Genomic DNA, 15,692 nt, shown 5'->3' with positions numbered 1-15,692 from the left:
GAGAGACAGCATTGCCTATCACACAGAGTATAATTTATTTATTAAATTAATCATTTATTAATATGTTTGTTTAAATAATAGCAAAAAGGTGGGAGGTGGTAAAAGCTTTACTCAGCAGAAAATCTGAAGCAACCAGTCAGAGAGTAGCTTCAGGTCACCTGCTTGCCAAAGACCTCCATACACATGTTTGGCTGGAGGCCGTTTTATAATACAGGAACTATATTTACAGAGAAATTAACCAAATAAACGTGAACAGTCTTTGTAAGGAATGCACGACTAAACACTTTTTTGGGGTAATCTATACCTATTTCATGTTTAATGGTACTTACTCTAGCAGTTCAGTTTAGCCTTTACGTGCATCCACTGTGTAAAACAAGCTGTTTAATCCCTTTCTCCATTCCTTTAAACCAGCTCTAATCTGACTGGCTACCCCCTAGCAAACAAACTATTTGATAGGCTGTTTGGGTGGGGACAGAGCTATGAGATGACCACATAAGGGATATCTACTATCACTGATTTCATGCAGGCATCTTATTATTTCAAATACTGGCCATGTTTAATGTGAGCACCCAACAATGTACTATTATATACAGTATATGACAGAATTAAGGATGAGCATTATAGGTCTTCTTTAAGTAGACTTTTTTTCTGGATAACTGAAAGGTGGGGGCACTCCAACGCCCCTATTATTAACCAGCCATTGCTGACCCTAACACTGAAAATGCAGGTGACCCTACATAACTAGTTTTGCTGAGACAAAAAAAGTTGATTTTAGAGCGCTGTGCAAACGTCCTACACACCACTGAAGCTAAACCTCCACACTGCCTGACCTTAGCCGGAGTTACAAGTTTTTCAAATAGCAACAACAAAAGATGCCTGCACACTGTAATGTTTAGACTATTACTAGAAAAATTGTGTGTGTGTGTGTCTGTGTATGTTTGAGTAACAGAAAGACAACTTTTTTCTAATAAGAAATGAGGATATGTTGAAGTTTAAATCTTATAATATATGAGATCGCTCACTGTATTTCTTTCTTAATTCTCTTTTACCTCCTACACACTCGGAGCTTGGAGGTGGTTTATCACAAACTGAGGCCTGAATGGGAACAGACTGCCATGGAAAGGCGGCATAAGTGCTCTCCAATTACATCCACAGGGAAGGGAAGCCACTGCAACTGAGTTACCCCGATGCATCTCTGTGGCAGGGCCTCGGGCATAATCAAATCAACCTGTGTGCTGCTGGCAGTGTTGTTCACTGGTTGTCTAGCTTAGAAAACGAAACTGACTGCAAGCTGACTGAGATCGACATCCAAGATCCAATCTAGAGTGAGACCCAGCATACGCAAAGTGAATACGTTTTAAACGGTCCATCTGCAATTGGTTTCATTTCGAAAGAAGGATTTTTTTGTAATATATACAAAGCTTAGACAAGCTGCACCTCAGGGTTTGGCCTCCAATGTGCCAAGGGTGAGGCATACAGAGCTACAGGAGGGCAGACGGGCAAAATAATGGGAGACGTGTACCAAAGTTTTTACTTGAGCTACCACATTACACAACCTTATTCTCAATGCTGATCGTGGATCAGTTTGCAAAGCATTTTGAAACACTTCTCCTCAGTGAAAACGCTCCATTTCAACATAGTTTAAAATGAAAAAAAATTGCTGTTCCCACCCATCTCTGCCCTTTCCAGGCTCAAACACGCCGGCTGCTGGAAGGCTTGCCTGGAGGCTGTCTGTAAGTTGTGCATAATGTGGTGAAGTTGCCTCCCGACCTCCTCCCTAAAATGTTTTTTTTTTCTAGTCTGACAGCTGTCACACACACACACACACACACACACACACACGCACACACACGATCACAAAAACCCATTCAAAGGTGGAAATGCTGTGAAAGCAAACAAGGAAAACAGACGAGGAAGATATTTTTCTAAAAAAAAAGAAAGATTTTAATTAGTTTTAATACATTACGGAATGTCAGATAGGAAAATTTTTCACTATTTAATTAAACTTTCACATGCTTTCATTAGTGGTACACTGCTGCTTCATTTCCCGGAATGAATGTAATTGTTCTCATAACACGAGACGCATGCAGATAGCAGGAGATTAGTGACAGCCAGGTAAGCTAAGTAACAACTCTTTTAACAACCATTGCCACAGGAGACGGAATTGAAAACCGACTAAATGCCCACTCGGATACAAAAATAAAGCTGACTTTTTCCAACACAGCTGGAGTTCCGGAGTTTTCACCATTAAAAAACAAAAAGGGAAAAAAAGCTTTGTGAAGAAGTTCTGCTTCTCCCATTGGTCTGATCAAAAAGCTCGCTGTGAGCTCAGCAGAAAGACCTTTTCGCCTGCACTCGATGGCATTGACAAGCCGTCTCGATCGATGAACCCACAGCCAGACCTTTGCAGAGCGAGCACCCGGACCAAAGAGCTGCGTGGGTTAATTGTAATTGCACGGGACAGCGTTTGTAACACACGCCGTTAGCCGGAGAGCTAAACTGGCCAGAGGGTATCCGTTCTGAGAAAACGTCTAATCTGTGACGAGATCCTCAACTTTAACTTATTTTCTAAATGTCTTTAATGAGCCAAATCACATTTAGCCACCGTTTTATCCATTAGGTTTCTAGATTTACTGGCATTCAAAGGAGCAGATCTGTGTTCATATATTGACACAAAAATCCAGCCTTTAAGTCTCACCTTTACTTCTAAAAAAACATAAGAGCATAAGTGTGGTGAAGAGAAATGCTATACAATTTGGTAAAGTAAGGGGAGGACTGTGAATGGCTCCTTGAATAAATGTAAGGAAGCCCGGCTGGTGCAAAGAAAAATCTTCAAAGTCAGCTTCTTTCCTCATCCCAGCCACCCCTGGAGATCAGATCAACTACTATCCTAAACCTAATGAACTAGTAAACATTGGGAATTAAATGAATATTACATGGGGTTTCATTAATGCCAGCCAGCAGACTCCAAAAATAATGAAGGCGAGAAGTGCAAGCGGGAAGAGACGGTTATCAGAGCTCCTTCTTCTTCTCTCTGTGTTTACTCAGCATCTGCCTGCCAGAGAAGGAGGCTTTTGATCACTCCTCGGCTGGGTTCTCCTCTGTGCCGCGTGGCAGGAGAAACCCGGGGAGGCCACTGAGCACCGTCAGGGCCGGCTCATTTGCAACACAAATGAACTGAGCTAATTGTACACGTGCAGGGAGACGTGGGAAGCGGCGCACACGGTGCAGTGTTTGCAAAATATGGAAATAATTAATCTCTTTGAGCTTGTGAAATACCATCAGTGTTGCAAAAGAGGATTTGAGTATGGGCCGGGGATGAGACGGATGATGATAGCAATGGACTGGAGAGACGCAGATGTTTAGATTAAGCCGTTTCATTATTGCTTTATCACATGGTTTCTTCAAGTGTGTGTGTTTTTTTGAGGGGGGGGGATTTTTGGGGGGTAATTGAATAAATGGGAGCATGGAAAAAGAATTGGAATTGGAGCACGGTAACAGGATTACATGTAAAGCAGTCAGTTTCCTATTCATGAAACGAAGCATGTGGCTATGCTAACTGGTCAATCATGCACCTAAGCTTTTTAGCTTCTCAGTAACAGTAGAGTTTGAAATGTTTGATTGACTCCCCTTCACTAAATAACAGGGATTTAGCTAAGAAAGCCTACTTCCCGACCTTCCCGAGGTCTGACCTTATAAGCCTCTTTAATCAATAAATCAAAATGTACAACAAGAATGATAATGCCGTGCAGGAGCAGACAGCTTTCACTTAATGACTCTACTGACTACCGAGGCCAGGGGGAGGATTTGCAGAGTAACACACCTATGCGCATGCCCACTGATGTCGCACAATAACAGTCAACTGTGACAGCAAAGGTGGTCGGATTTAACCCTTTTATTAGATTCTCAAACGGTCACCGATGCTGACGAACGGTATCACATGTCAAGGCGTATGGTTGAAAACAAAGCACCATGCATATGTCGTATGCGGTTTCTCTTCTCTCCCTTGGCTATTTAAAAAACGAGATGACATCAGGCATCTGTTTGAGAGTACAGAAAAAAGCTTTATAAGAGAGAGAGAGAGAAAAAAAGACCTTCTAGGGACTGGGCTTCAAACATATGAGCATACAAGTGCAGCCACACAGACTCTCACAAAGACGCATAAGGACACACACACACAGAGATACACAGAGAAGAGCTGAATCTCCCATGTGCGCCACTCAGCAGCCTTCTCTTTGGTCCGTCGGTTGGCAGAAAGAGAGGAAGTTAAGGACCTAGAGCGGCACTGGAAGTGGCTTATAATGAGCCAAGTGAAGAGAGAGGACACTGTGCCTACTGTATCTCAGCCATTTATGACAGGTTAAGGTTGAGGGTCAAACACACACACATACACACGTAAAATGCATGCGCACGCGCAGCCATTCAGCCTTTCAGGGAATCAGTCTCGCTCTGTGAGCATGAAAAGAGCCCAGATGTCAGCGCTCTGCACAGGCTGGCGTTTCTGTTGAAAAGTACTCTGTCTTTCCTTTCTTGCTCTGTGGCACTTTCCTTCCTCATCCTGTTTCACTGCTGAGAATGACCTGGCCAGGCAAACCTATACCTAATGTGCATCCCTGTGGATGGGATCACATGTTCCCCTGCCTGCGGGACCGTGCTGTGGCAAACTGTAACCAAACATCAGCAAAAGCAATTTCACCTCCCTCTCTGGGCAGCGGCAATAGCAGCAGAGGCAGCAGGCCCGGGGGCTGGGGACATTAGCCTGATGTTTATCTGGCCACACAGCCCACCGCTAGCCACCAGTCCTCTCTCTCCCTCCCTCCCCCCCTCTCTCTCTCTCTGTCTTTCTTCCTCTCTCACTCGCAGTTTGATGCTGAGATATGATTTGGTGAGAGGAGAGGAGTCGAGCATATCGATTCAGCCTCTGCCGCTGTCTCTCTCGATCACTCCAACTCTCTCCACTTTCTCTCCCCTCTATCTGCTCCTTCTCTCTCTCTCTCTTTCTCTCTAGCATGCAATCATAATAACCCCTCTCTTAGACGCCCAGGCAATAAACCAGGGCCTCCCTTCTTCCTCCGCACATCTCCCACGGCGAGGACAAAACCAATAAAGGGCCGGCTTAATTACAGCTGCTGAGTGCCGCCGACACCCGGGTACGACACCACGGGGCTGCGGGTGGGCTGAACCGTGGGCGAGCTGCGACGGGATATTAGGGAGCAGGAGGAGGGTGCATAAGAAGTATTGAACATGTAGCCTTAGTCTGCTTCACATCAAGAGAACACTCTTTAGTGCTCACAAAGATGACAAAGAAAGAGCTGACCATTGACTTGAGGCCAGATGAGAAAAATAACAAAGAAAAAGAAAGCGTGATGTTCTCTCCTGCCCAAACAGCCACTGCTGAGGTGCTCCTTCAGCCGCCAGTCATCTAACTCCCAGCAGCTACAGAGAAGCACCTCAGTCAGCCTGATTTTGCATCCACGAGGCTTTAATGTTAAAAGTGTGGGAATAAAAGGCAGGGTATGGCTAGAAGATAAAACACACACTCAGCTGACTCGCTCTGAATGAAGAAGGGTAAGAAGAGATGGTAAATGTGTACACGGGCATCCAGAACAGAGAAGAGTTAATGCAAGGAATGCTGTGGCTCTATTGGGGAAGTATTAAAAAACCATGGTCCATTTTTGGGGTGTGGTTTTGGTCGAAGATCTCCATCATTCAGATGTACTTTCAGTTCACTTAATACCCAAATGACCTTTAAATTTTAGCTTTAACCAGACTAGCATGCTTTAATAACAATACCGGAAGACAGAACTGCAGTTCAATATTGCAGGTGTCTTGCTTTCAAGACCGCCCCTCCCCTAGAATCCAACGCCTTGTTTCTTGTTGTTTCTGGGTCTGCGATCTTTCCCTCTCCTTCTTTTCTCTAGTTCTGTCACATCAACATGAATCTGGGGCTCCAGAGCTTCAGAGTCCCACAAGCTGCAGTCTGCTACGTCTTGCCTTGTCTACAGCTCTGTCACCATGGTGACTGATGCCTGGGTGTTTCTGCCTCCTCTGGTACGTTCTGTCTGCTCCTTGCCATTTTTTTCACTCCCTGCTTTGCTTCTCCACTGAACCCCACACAACACAGTGCTTATTATCAACATGGGCTGACAAGATGCGAGGGCAACAATAAGTGTAAATTGTGTGTCATTACTTAATCATGTTAGAGATGACTGTCCAAGTTTATTTTATGTATTTTATGTTCTTAGTAGGTTTATTTTTCCAAAATAAAACATCCAGCTAGTTTGATCATCCTGACACAATAAGCTGCGCACCTGTTATGTAACGCTGCTTTGCAATCAAATAACAAAGTAAGACTGCACGTGCAGTACTTATTGACACGCCTGCACTTCCTAATTAGCTCAGTCAAGGACTGCTACAGGAAAATTAGCTGCTGCAGACGCACTGCTGAAAAGCAAATGAAATTTGGCTCTTAACTGAGCGGGCTCACACCTTCTCAGTGAAATATTTCAGGATGAAACGTAAGTTAAATGTAAAGATTCTCGTAATGTTTTTTGTTCCAAAATCTCTCTCTGCAGTCGGGAAAGTTGTGCAAAAGTATTGCAATGGGAAACTACCATGAGTTTCATTTTATCAGAATCAGAATACTTTATTAATCCCTAAGGAAATTATATTGGTTAAGTCACCATCTATTGCCAAATGACGTGACAAAATGGTAAATGAGTTGCCCACTAATACAAGTATGGAACATTTACATGTTGGAAATATTGCCGACCGGGTGTCAGTGGCTGCGAACCACACAATTCCCACAGCTGCAACTGTACATTTAAAGCATTTATCTGGTGAAACAACAGGTACTTGTATGAAGCGTTACAGGAAATGCATTGTTTGCTTGTGGGCTTAACTCTACTGCTATTATTCATCAAAAAATGCATTTGTTAAAAGTGGGCAGCGGTTATTTTCAGCATTTTTTTGACAGCAGATTAGTTCAAATATTGCAAGTAGGGCCACAAAAGGAGCAGCAACAGTGAGCTGTCAGATGAGTCTCCTCACTGAGATAACTGACTACTTTCACCATGCCCTACAGACTCGTGCCATCTGCAGTGACAGACAAGAAAGTCTAAATATTACCTGACTTCAGTTTGTTTTGCTGCTGCCAGAATTCAGTGCTCCGTTACCACTACTGGCGTCACCAAATCAGCAGGACCGAAATCGCTGAGACTGCTGCTCTTGGTTTCAAATTCACTGATCCTTTTTCCACGAGGCTTTTGACAATAAAGATACAAATTGTGGACATCCTTTAGCCAATGTAGAAATCATGTATAATATGTCGATACAGGGAAATCAAATATTGATATTTTATTAAATAAATGAAAATAAATAAATAATAAATACATGGAAATACTCTCTCAAGAAGAGGGCTCATCTCCTGCACAAAACAACCTGAGATAACGTTAGCTGAGCAAGCATCCAATAAATCATCCCAACTGAAAAACCATGCGACATATAATAATAAGGTCAAGTTGGTACTAGTAATTCCCAACTTGACCTCATTCAATCTTCATGGCAACATTTATGGCAGGTTTTAGTGACAGTGTTTGTATGCTTGACAATCTCATTTTACATGAATAAGAAATAACTGAAGAGAGATAACTTCGTCTTATTGGGTGAAACATATTGACAAAGTTTAACTTTGAGGACATAATTTGTGTTTGAAAGGTGATAACTTGTGCTATATGTTATTGCAATTCTAATTTTATTGCAAAATGTAAAAATATGTGTTAAAAAATGTCAAAACATCGTATCAAGGGGGGTCTAGTCCCACCTCTAGAAACACATCGTCATTCTCATCCCGATAACTCTGATATTGATCGACAGAGACAAAACAGCATCATTTCTAATGATGAAACATTACACCTTATCGTTATGGCAACCCAACTGTTGGAGGGGACGAGAGCAGAGACCGTGATGGGCGTGGGAGAAATCCAGAGTTTCCACATCAGAGGGACCTTTAGTGTGATGCTGACGGTGCTGGTAATAAGCTGGTTTGCAACGTGCCGCACGTATAGGCTAGAAAATCCACAGCTGCAAATACACTGTCACTGCAGGAGGACAATATACGTGAATGTGGCATGATGTAAACAGCTGTGAGTAAGAGGATGACTCACTGAACTCACACCCCAGATTGTGCGGCACATTCGGAATCATCGAGCTGCAGCCACGTCGATTTCATTTAACATGCTGGATTTGATGCATGGAGATGATTTCATTACATTGCATCTGTGCCGAAAATCAAATGCTCCTGTATACATATCCCACTTATCCCGCATCACACACTTCACAACAGGGGAAAGACTACAAAAACTGCACTGTAAAATAAAAAAAAGAAGTCAGTAACATGCCTTCTAATGCTACAAACAAAAGTCCAGCAGACACAATCTGGTCTGAGGTATTCTGGAGAAGAGAAGCACAAAGAGATGCAACACTGGATGGGTTATAAGCGGAAAGCGTATGTATTAGAGGCGGCGGCGGGGAGGGAGTATGGTTGCAGTTTAAATGTAGTGACCACTCAATTCCAAACCATTCAAGCCTTCTAAGAACAGATCTCACACACCCCATTAGAACCTCTGCTGACGCACACATGCATAATACATGGAAGCTGGGTCTAAAAGCATACAGCCCATTAGGAGGCCGAGCCTGTGAAAAGAGTAACAAATAGAGAGGGAGAGAGACTCAAACGGCTCCGATCGAACGGATTGCTAAGCTGGATATCCGCTGATAACAGCACACACTGCTGGTTTAAGGAGTTGTGTTGTTATTGTGAGCTTGACCACACTGTGTACAGACAAATTAGCGAACAAAGAGGATGACACCGGCTGTGCTGTCCTGAAAAAGTAACTACGATTAAGAGTCTGTCATGACAGCTTCTTGCCATTGAGAAATACCAGCTGCAAATGTGATTGTTTATCATAAAAAAACTGCCTGTTTTGGACTGCTTTCCACCGCCACCATTCTCAAACTGAAAGGTTTTGCTGAGAAGAAAACAACAACAACAAAAAGGTTGCAATGGAAAATAAGTTCAATTTAATCAGTAAGATGTAATGCTTGCTGGATCACAGTTTCCAGGCACAGATACCCCCCCACCCCCTGTTCCGCCCTTCCAGTGGCTGAGTGTTCTGGCCATGTAATGTGAGGTGGCAGAGAGCCCGGCAATGCTGTAAATTATTTCTGACGGTGCGGGTGGGGGGACAACAGGGGGAAAGACTCGCAAGTCCCAAGAGACAGACTGTGGATGGTGTGGCGATACGGGGGCCTGCGTCTATAGCGAGAAAGAAAAGTAGCCTGTCGGTCTCCCAAACCTCGACCCTAAAGCTGGAAGTTTACGGCCCTTCTGCAGTCTGCATAATGTGTCCAACAGCCATGCCTGGCCAGATGACCAGAGGCCTGTCCGTAGGGTACAGGGCATTTAGCAGACTAATCGTAATATGCTTCGGTGCATCTCTCTCTCTCTTTCTCGTTCTCTTTACACACACACTACGCTCTTTTCTATCACATTGTTTTAGCAGCAAATGTAAAATTACAGCAATGCCTGTATGTTGCAGTGACGCTGTAGTGAAAAGGTTTTTAAAGCACAGCAAATGTAAGTAATTATTGCTCTGTTAGTCTAAGCATAGATTATTAATTCATCTGCAAAATGCACATGATGTGCATTCTTGCTGCCATTTTGCTGTCAAGTAACTGACACCTTTAAAAAAAACTTGCCTCCCACTATACACCTTCAAAATAACATATAGTGGGCGTGTAGGGGAATTGAGTAGGGGGTGGGGGGGAGTCCCCACTCATCCCCAGCACTGGACTCCTAAGATGTACGTTAACCCCTCATGATCGTCGCCTCCCTCATGTTCTCCTCTCAGGCAGCAGCAGCAGCAGCAGGGCACAGACATGCTGCAGCAGCCGTGCGCTGGGGCATAAAGGCGCACGCGCGTATATACATTTACGGCTACGCGCGCAGCACAACCCCCGATGTGGTCACAGTGTGCCTATAAAACTACCAACCTCCAACCGTGCAAGCTTGCGCGCGTGCACGCCCACTGAGCAAAGCGCGGCAGGGACGCTGATCGGCCCCCATCATCCCAGCCAGGAAATATCTGCAGCAGCACTACACTGTAGGCTGTTATTACGCAGGCAGGCACCGATCGATACATGCACCCCCCCCCCTCCCCAAAATACTCGCCTCACATACCAACGGGGAAGCCCTCCCTCATAAATCTGGGCATTTCTTTTACAAAGGAATCACTCACCCGATGTTGCTCAGCGCCTGCTCGAACAGCTCCGTCTGCAAGATGTTCTGAGGTGCCGTGAAAGCCCCGTTGAAATGTGATAAAACCGAGCTACAGAACTGACGCAATGTCTCAAACTGCATTTTCCCCCCACCTCGGTTTTCTTTTTATCCTCAGTAAGTGCTCAGCCTTTTCCCTTTTACCACCATTACATCCCAAAGCCTGCGCTCTCTCCGGACGCCCCCCTTCCAAACATACACCTCGTCAGTTTTTTTTCTTATTATTATTAGTAGTAGTGGTAGTATTAATGTTATTTCCCGGGGGCGCATTAAACGCGGAAAAGACGCCGATCAAGTTCCATATTCCTCCTTGCGCTGCTGGTAAAAAAGTGTCCTTAAACGAGACGCATACCGGGTGGGCTCCTTCGGTCATAATGCTTCGGACTTGCAGCGAGAAAAGGGAGGCAGTGCCGGTGCCGGTAACAAGCCTTTTCTTCTTCTCGCGGCAGCGGCAAAAATCTCTTCTCCGTGTGCGGGGAGAGGTGAAGGAGCGTCCGGAGGAAAGAAAAAGCGAAGAACCATCCTACACGGCACCCGGCGGCGGCGGCGGCGGTGGCAGCATCCCCGTACCGGCGCATCAGCTGCTGCCTCACATTCAACTCATATTTCCCGTTGCCCGTGAAGAGTACACACTTGCCCTGACACGCGCACAGACACGTACGCACGCGCTACCGATACAGTCGCGCGAACTCTTTCGCCATATCTCTCCATTCTGTCTCGCGCACTCTTCGGGACGCGCACAGCAGCAGATAACCGTCAGAATCACGCACGAGGGGGGTGGAAGGGGGCGTGCTAGCGTCACGGCTTTTTGTCTTTCCGACATTCCACATCCGGCTTTGGAATATCAGCTCTACATCAATCAGCAATAAAGTTACTGTGAGGACAAAGCACGCAGCTAATGAGGGCTTTCCCGAGAGCCTGCTTGTTTATTTATTTATTTATTTAATGCGTTTCATTTCGTCCAGAGAGCCAACTGTAAACACTTGAATTTAGCCAAAAGGAACCCAGTTAGTTCCAGGCCCTTCTTTAAAGCTGATGCATTTAATGTGGTTACATATTTTTACAAGTCTTCGTGTTTTCCAGAAATCTGTTTGTTTGTACGGGTTTTTTTGTTGTATTTTTTTTTTAAATTCAGTTTACTTCCCAGAGTTGGAAGAAGTTTAATTTAAGTTAGTTTCAGTCTTAGTTCTTCTTCTTATAATTATTATTATTATTATTATGAATAATAATAATAATAGTAGTAGTAGTAGTAGTAATAATAATAATAATAACCATTGTCATTATTATTATTTGGTTTTAATGTTCGCAATATTCCAAGTTCACTAAGTCGTTTCAGTTAGCTTAATTGTTTTTTCAAATGTCTACTTTTTATTTTTATTTTAGGTTCATGAAACTGTTTTTTACATCTACTTTTGGTTTTTAGTTTAGTTTTAGTAAACTATTATAACCTTGCTGAGAGATAAAATATAGATCTGCTAAATTTAAAGCAGCACTTCAGCTGTTAATTGATACAATAAAGTGGCCCTTGTTTAAGCATGGGGCAGTTAATGCATTTATGTAGGATGTTGTTGGCACTGTGATCATGTTAGGATAATAAAGTCCCGAATAAAACAAACATGTAGATGCTATAGGCACCCACATCTATCTAAACTCAAACATATATGAAATACTATAAATACTAGACTATGAAAATATTAAGCTTGGACCCGGGATTGCAAATGTTTGTAATATTCCACTGTTCCATGCAAAGGACCAGGTGAGTCAGCATCAAAAACACTCAGGCCCCTTTAGGTTTACCAGCAGGTTTACTCTGGCACATCAAAATATCAGCTTTGAAAACCTCATTCGATTATATAAATAAAATTGAACTGAAATGACCTGCTGGGCTCAAAACAAACCCTCTCCTAGTTAATACAAATCTAAAAGAAAACATATGTTCAAATGAAACTAATGACTAAAACAACAAAAACTATTAACCCTGAACTATCTGTGTCAGCTGTTTGACCATATTATTATTTCACCGCAGAGCTGATTGAGGCCAATGCAGCACGTGCATAAATTAGGACTAGTGCTGGTACACAACTTTAAACTGGGACAGACTAGGTTAGACTAAACAATTGTCCCAAGCTTACTATGTAGCAGACTGGGTTTTGCTGGTTGTTACAGGACGTTCGAGCTAGGTTTGTTGTGCTCCTTCCTCTTCTCACATTTTTTTGGCAGGGTGAATGTGCACGCTGCTGGGTTAAATGTGTTGAAAATGCAGAATCTGAAGAAATTCTTCCGGGGAGTACATGCCAGTCCCTGTTTAGGTATGGCGGTTTCATCAGCATCACCCAACACTGCAGCTGTCCTGGCATATTTGTGCGTTCATTCAAATGACACCTTCGAGACCAAGACAAATTGGAAGCCCTCCCAAGTTATTTCTCCTTATAAATAGACCTCCAGCTTTTCCCCCTCCTTTTTTAGCACAACAGATCCAGGAGTTAATTTAAACATTCTTTAAGATTAATGAAAGTGGGTTTCGGTGCTTATGCAGAGGGAGTTCTATTTATACACTCTGTGCTATCCATCATCAGCATTATCCCATGAATTTTCAGACAGCCAGTTTCCTGTTTTGTCACTGCAAATGTAGGCAATGTCAATGCGAGAATTACTCCCTGGTACCATCTCCACCTCTCAAAGCTATGCAATCATTCACGATACAGGCAAAATCCTCGGCCGGAAACAAAAAGTGATTGAGTGACTGACTGTTTGGAGCAGTCTGAGCAACTCCTGCATTACTTTGCACTGTAAAGCACTGCAGCTTTAATTAGAATTTGCAATTGATTCTCTGCTTTTTCTAAATCATTGGACAGTCTAAGGAAGATTCAACAAGAACACTGTGGCCATCCTTAGCTTCCAACTGCATCCAAGCCATCAGGACTTTTTTTTCACTGTAGGGAAAAGTCTGATCCTCTGACTAAAGTCTGCTACATTATGTTTGCATGTGTTTCCACAACTACAAGAAGGACATAACCTCTGTATAACTACCAAAATACAGATGACATGCTGTCTAAAACTGTAATCTTGTGTGTTATACATCACTGAATGTATAACAATCTCGCACCCTGGAATATATCTGATGGAAGATGGGAGAATAACAGCATGCCATCACTGTAACAGACTGATGAAGCGGCAGTGTTACGTATCCCATGTCTGTAAAGGCTTCATGTGTCACTCTGCTTGCTCATTGTGTTCTTGTCTATATTTCTGTAGGGTTTGTACCTTACAGTATAAAGTTCCCTGAGATGCATACGGCTATGAATCGGTCCTGTATATAAATATGTAAACTGAACCGATTCAAATGAAACCATAGCACAGTAGCCTCATTACACAGTGAAAGCTCTAACAGGACACTAATGTATTTCCAACTGACTTGAAGGACAGATGTGTTAAATGGACTTCACGTATGAGATTTTTAGTGGATTCTGAGGACTGTGTTTAGAGACATGTTGTAACCAGAGTGGTGCAGGTTGTTTTGTCCCTGTGCTACACAGGTCAGTGTTACTATACTTTGCTGGCATCTTACACAGATACACATAAATTATTCTGGGCTAACTCTGTACAACTCTCCAATTAGATCCAGGCTGCCCACTGAGTATGCTCTCCACAGCATGCCTGCATTTCCCATCTTTCCTATAAAGAAGCATGGAGAGGGAGAACAGACAGAGAGAGACAAGGGGGCAACTGTCTGTGAGCTATATGGTTGCTGTGGCAGACCAAGGCTTGTGGAAAACAAAGCCTTACTCTGAACAAATGCTGAGTTACCTTACATCTGAGAAGGAGCAAAGACGGACATGAGAGGGTTTTTTTGTTGTTGTTTTATTTCAAGGGCTCTGCTGAGAAATTCCAGAGAGTGTACAGATCCTGACTATAAGCGTCCATCCTGCCTTTAGAAGAATAAAGAGCAAGGAGCCCCCATGTGGACATCAAAGTAACTACTTTACTTGACACCAGCATCAAGAAAAAGGCAACCGGATATGGGATTCACAAACACAGCATGTCCGTGTTGTCAGCATCTGAGAGTGTTGCACTCAGAGGGAGCGCTTAGTGCATATGACAAAAGAAACACAGTGTTCTGCATTGTAATTAGCCCGCTCTTGCTTTGTGATTAAAAAAAACAAACAAAAAAACCCCATCCTATTAATACTTTATTTACTGCAGTGGCCAAGCTGGCCTACAAACAGGACTAATTACTAAATAGGACTGCTGCAGTGAAAAAGTGCGCTTTGTCTCAAAAACAGAGATAGTACTAATCACTGCACACACACCTCACCTGCCTGTTTCCCACTGCAGCTGAATCAGAGTTTCAACCATCTGTGATCATGTGTGCCACTGTGGTGTATGTGTGTGCATGCATGCATGTGTGTGTAATGAAGAAAGAATGAGTGGGTGGATGACTGTAGTAGAATTGCTGAGTTAATGCCAGTTAGATACAGTATATGTCTCCCTGTGTCCTTTATAGGCCTCATGGGCTCCATGTAGAAGAAGCTTATATGGATTCTTATGGCAGGCTTGCATGTCTGTTTTAGATGAACCACCTTTATGAAGCTCTTGTCTGTAACTTAGACCGTGCATGTGGCGCATGCTTGCTTGTTTGTTGTTGTTTTTCACAACCAGAAGTGAGGTGTGCATGTGTGGGGCTCACGTACCTTAGCCCTGAACCGTTGTCAAGGGACGCCTGTCTGGGCAGGAGCCCGCTGTGAGGTCTGTTTCTGTCTGACGCTGGTGTCAAGTCTCCTGAGGCTCCCTGGTAGGGGTATAGGGACGGGTCCTGCAGTTTGGCCTTCTTCCCCTGTGGCCCACCCTCAAACACACCCCGCGCTTGATCAGGCCCCGAGCCGTAGAACCATGCCCCCGATTTGGTGAGGATTTCTTGTTGTTTTCGGCACAAGTTGCATACCCACATAACCTGCAGGCAAGAGAAGGGGAAGAGTTAGTTCAACTGAAGAGGCAGTGGCAGCCTTATGAAACCTAAGATGAGCTGCAATGGAGTAATTTGTGTATTTGTTATCTAAAGCTGTAACATGACTATGAGGCATATTGTTGTTGCTGGGTGAACAAAAAAAACAAAAAGATCTCTCAAGGTGTTTGACAATCAGGAATCAGGAAGAGAGTTTTTATGAAAGTGAGTAAAATGAGTGTTTTCACCCCTGCAGCGACAATATTCATAAACACTACTCACAATTCATGTTGATGAGGTGAATGATGAAATATTAGACACATGCAGCAGCCTTTTAAATCACTGAGAGGTAAAGTGACATGAGTGCAGATTTTTTTTTATTACTGCTCTACATTTTGAGCCTGTGAGTCCATC

General features: G+C 43.5%; 1 protein-coding gene across 1 annotated transcript in view; it reads right to left on the bottom strand.

Annotated features, from left to right (window-relative positions):
• Nucleotides 1-11,059, bottom strand: part of rims2a (regulating synaptic membrane exocytosis 2a) — a 95,001-nt gene extending 83,942 nt beyond the window's left edge. Inside the window, 1 exon segment of the mRNA XM_025911448.1 lies at nt 10,299-11,059. Coding sequence (XP_025767233.1) covers nt 10,299-10,420 — 122 coding nt within the window. The 5' untranslated portion in view covers nt 10,421-11,059.
• Nucleotides 11,060-15,692: the final 4,633 nt, after the last annotated feature.

Source organism: Oreochromis niloticus, linkage group LG11 (genome assembly GCF_001858045.2).
Source record: "Oreochromis niloticus isolate F11D_XX linkage group LG11, O_niloticus_UMD_NMBU, whole genome shotgun sequence".
Classification (NCBI taxonomy): Eukaryota; Metazoa; Chordata; class Actinopteri; order Cichliformes; family Cichlidae; genus Oreochromis; species Oreochromis niloticus.
The sequence above is the reverse complement of the archived record's forward strand: the minus strand, read 5'-3'. Positions and strand labels throughout refer to the sequence as shown.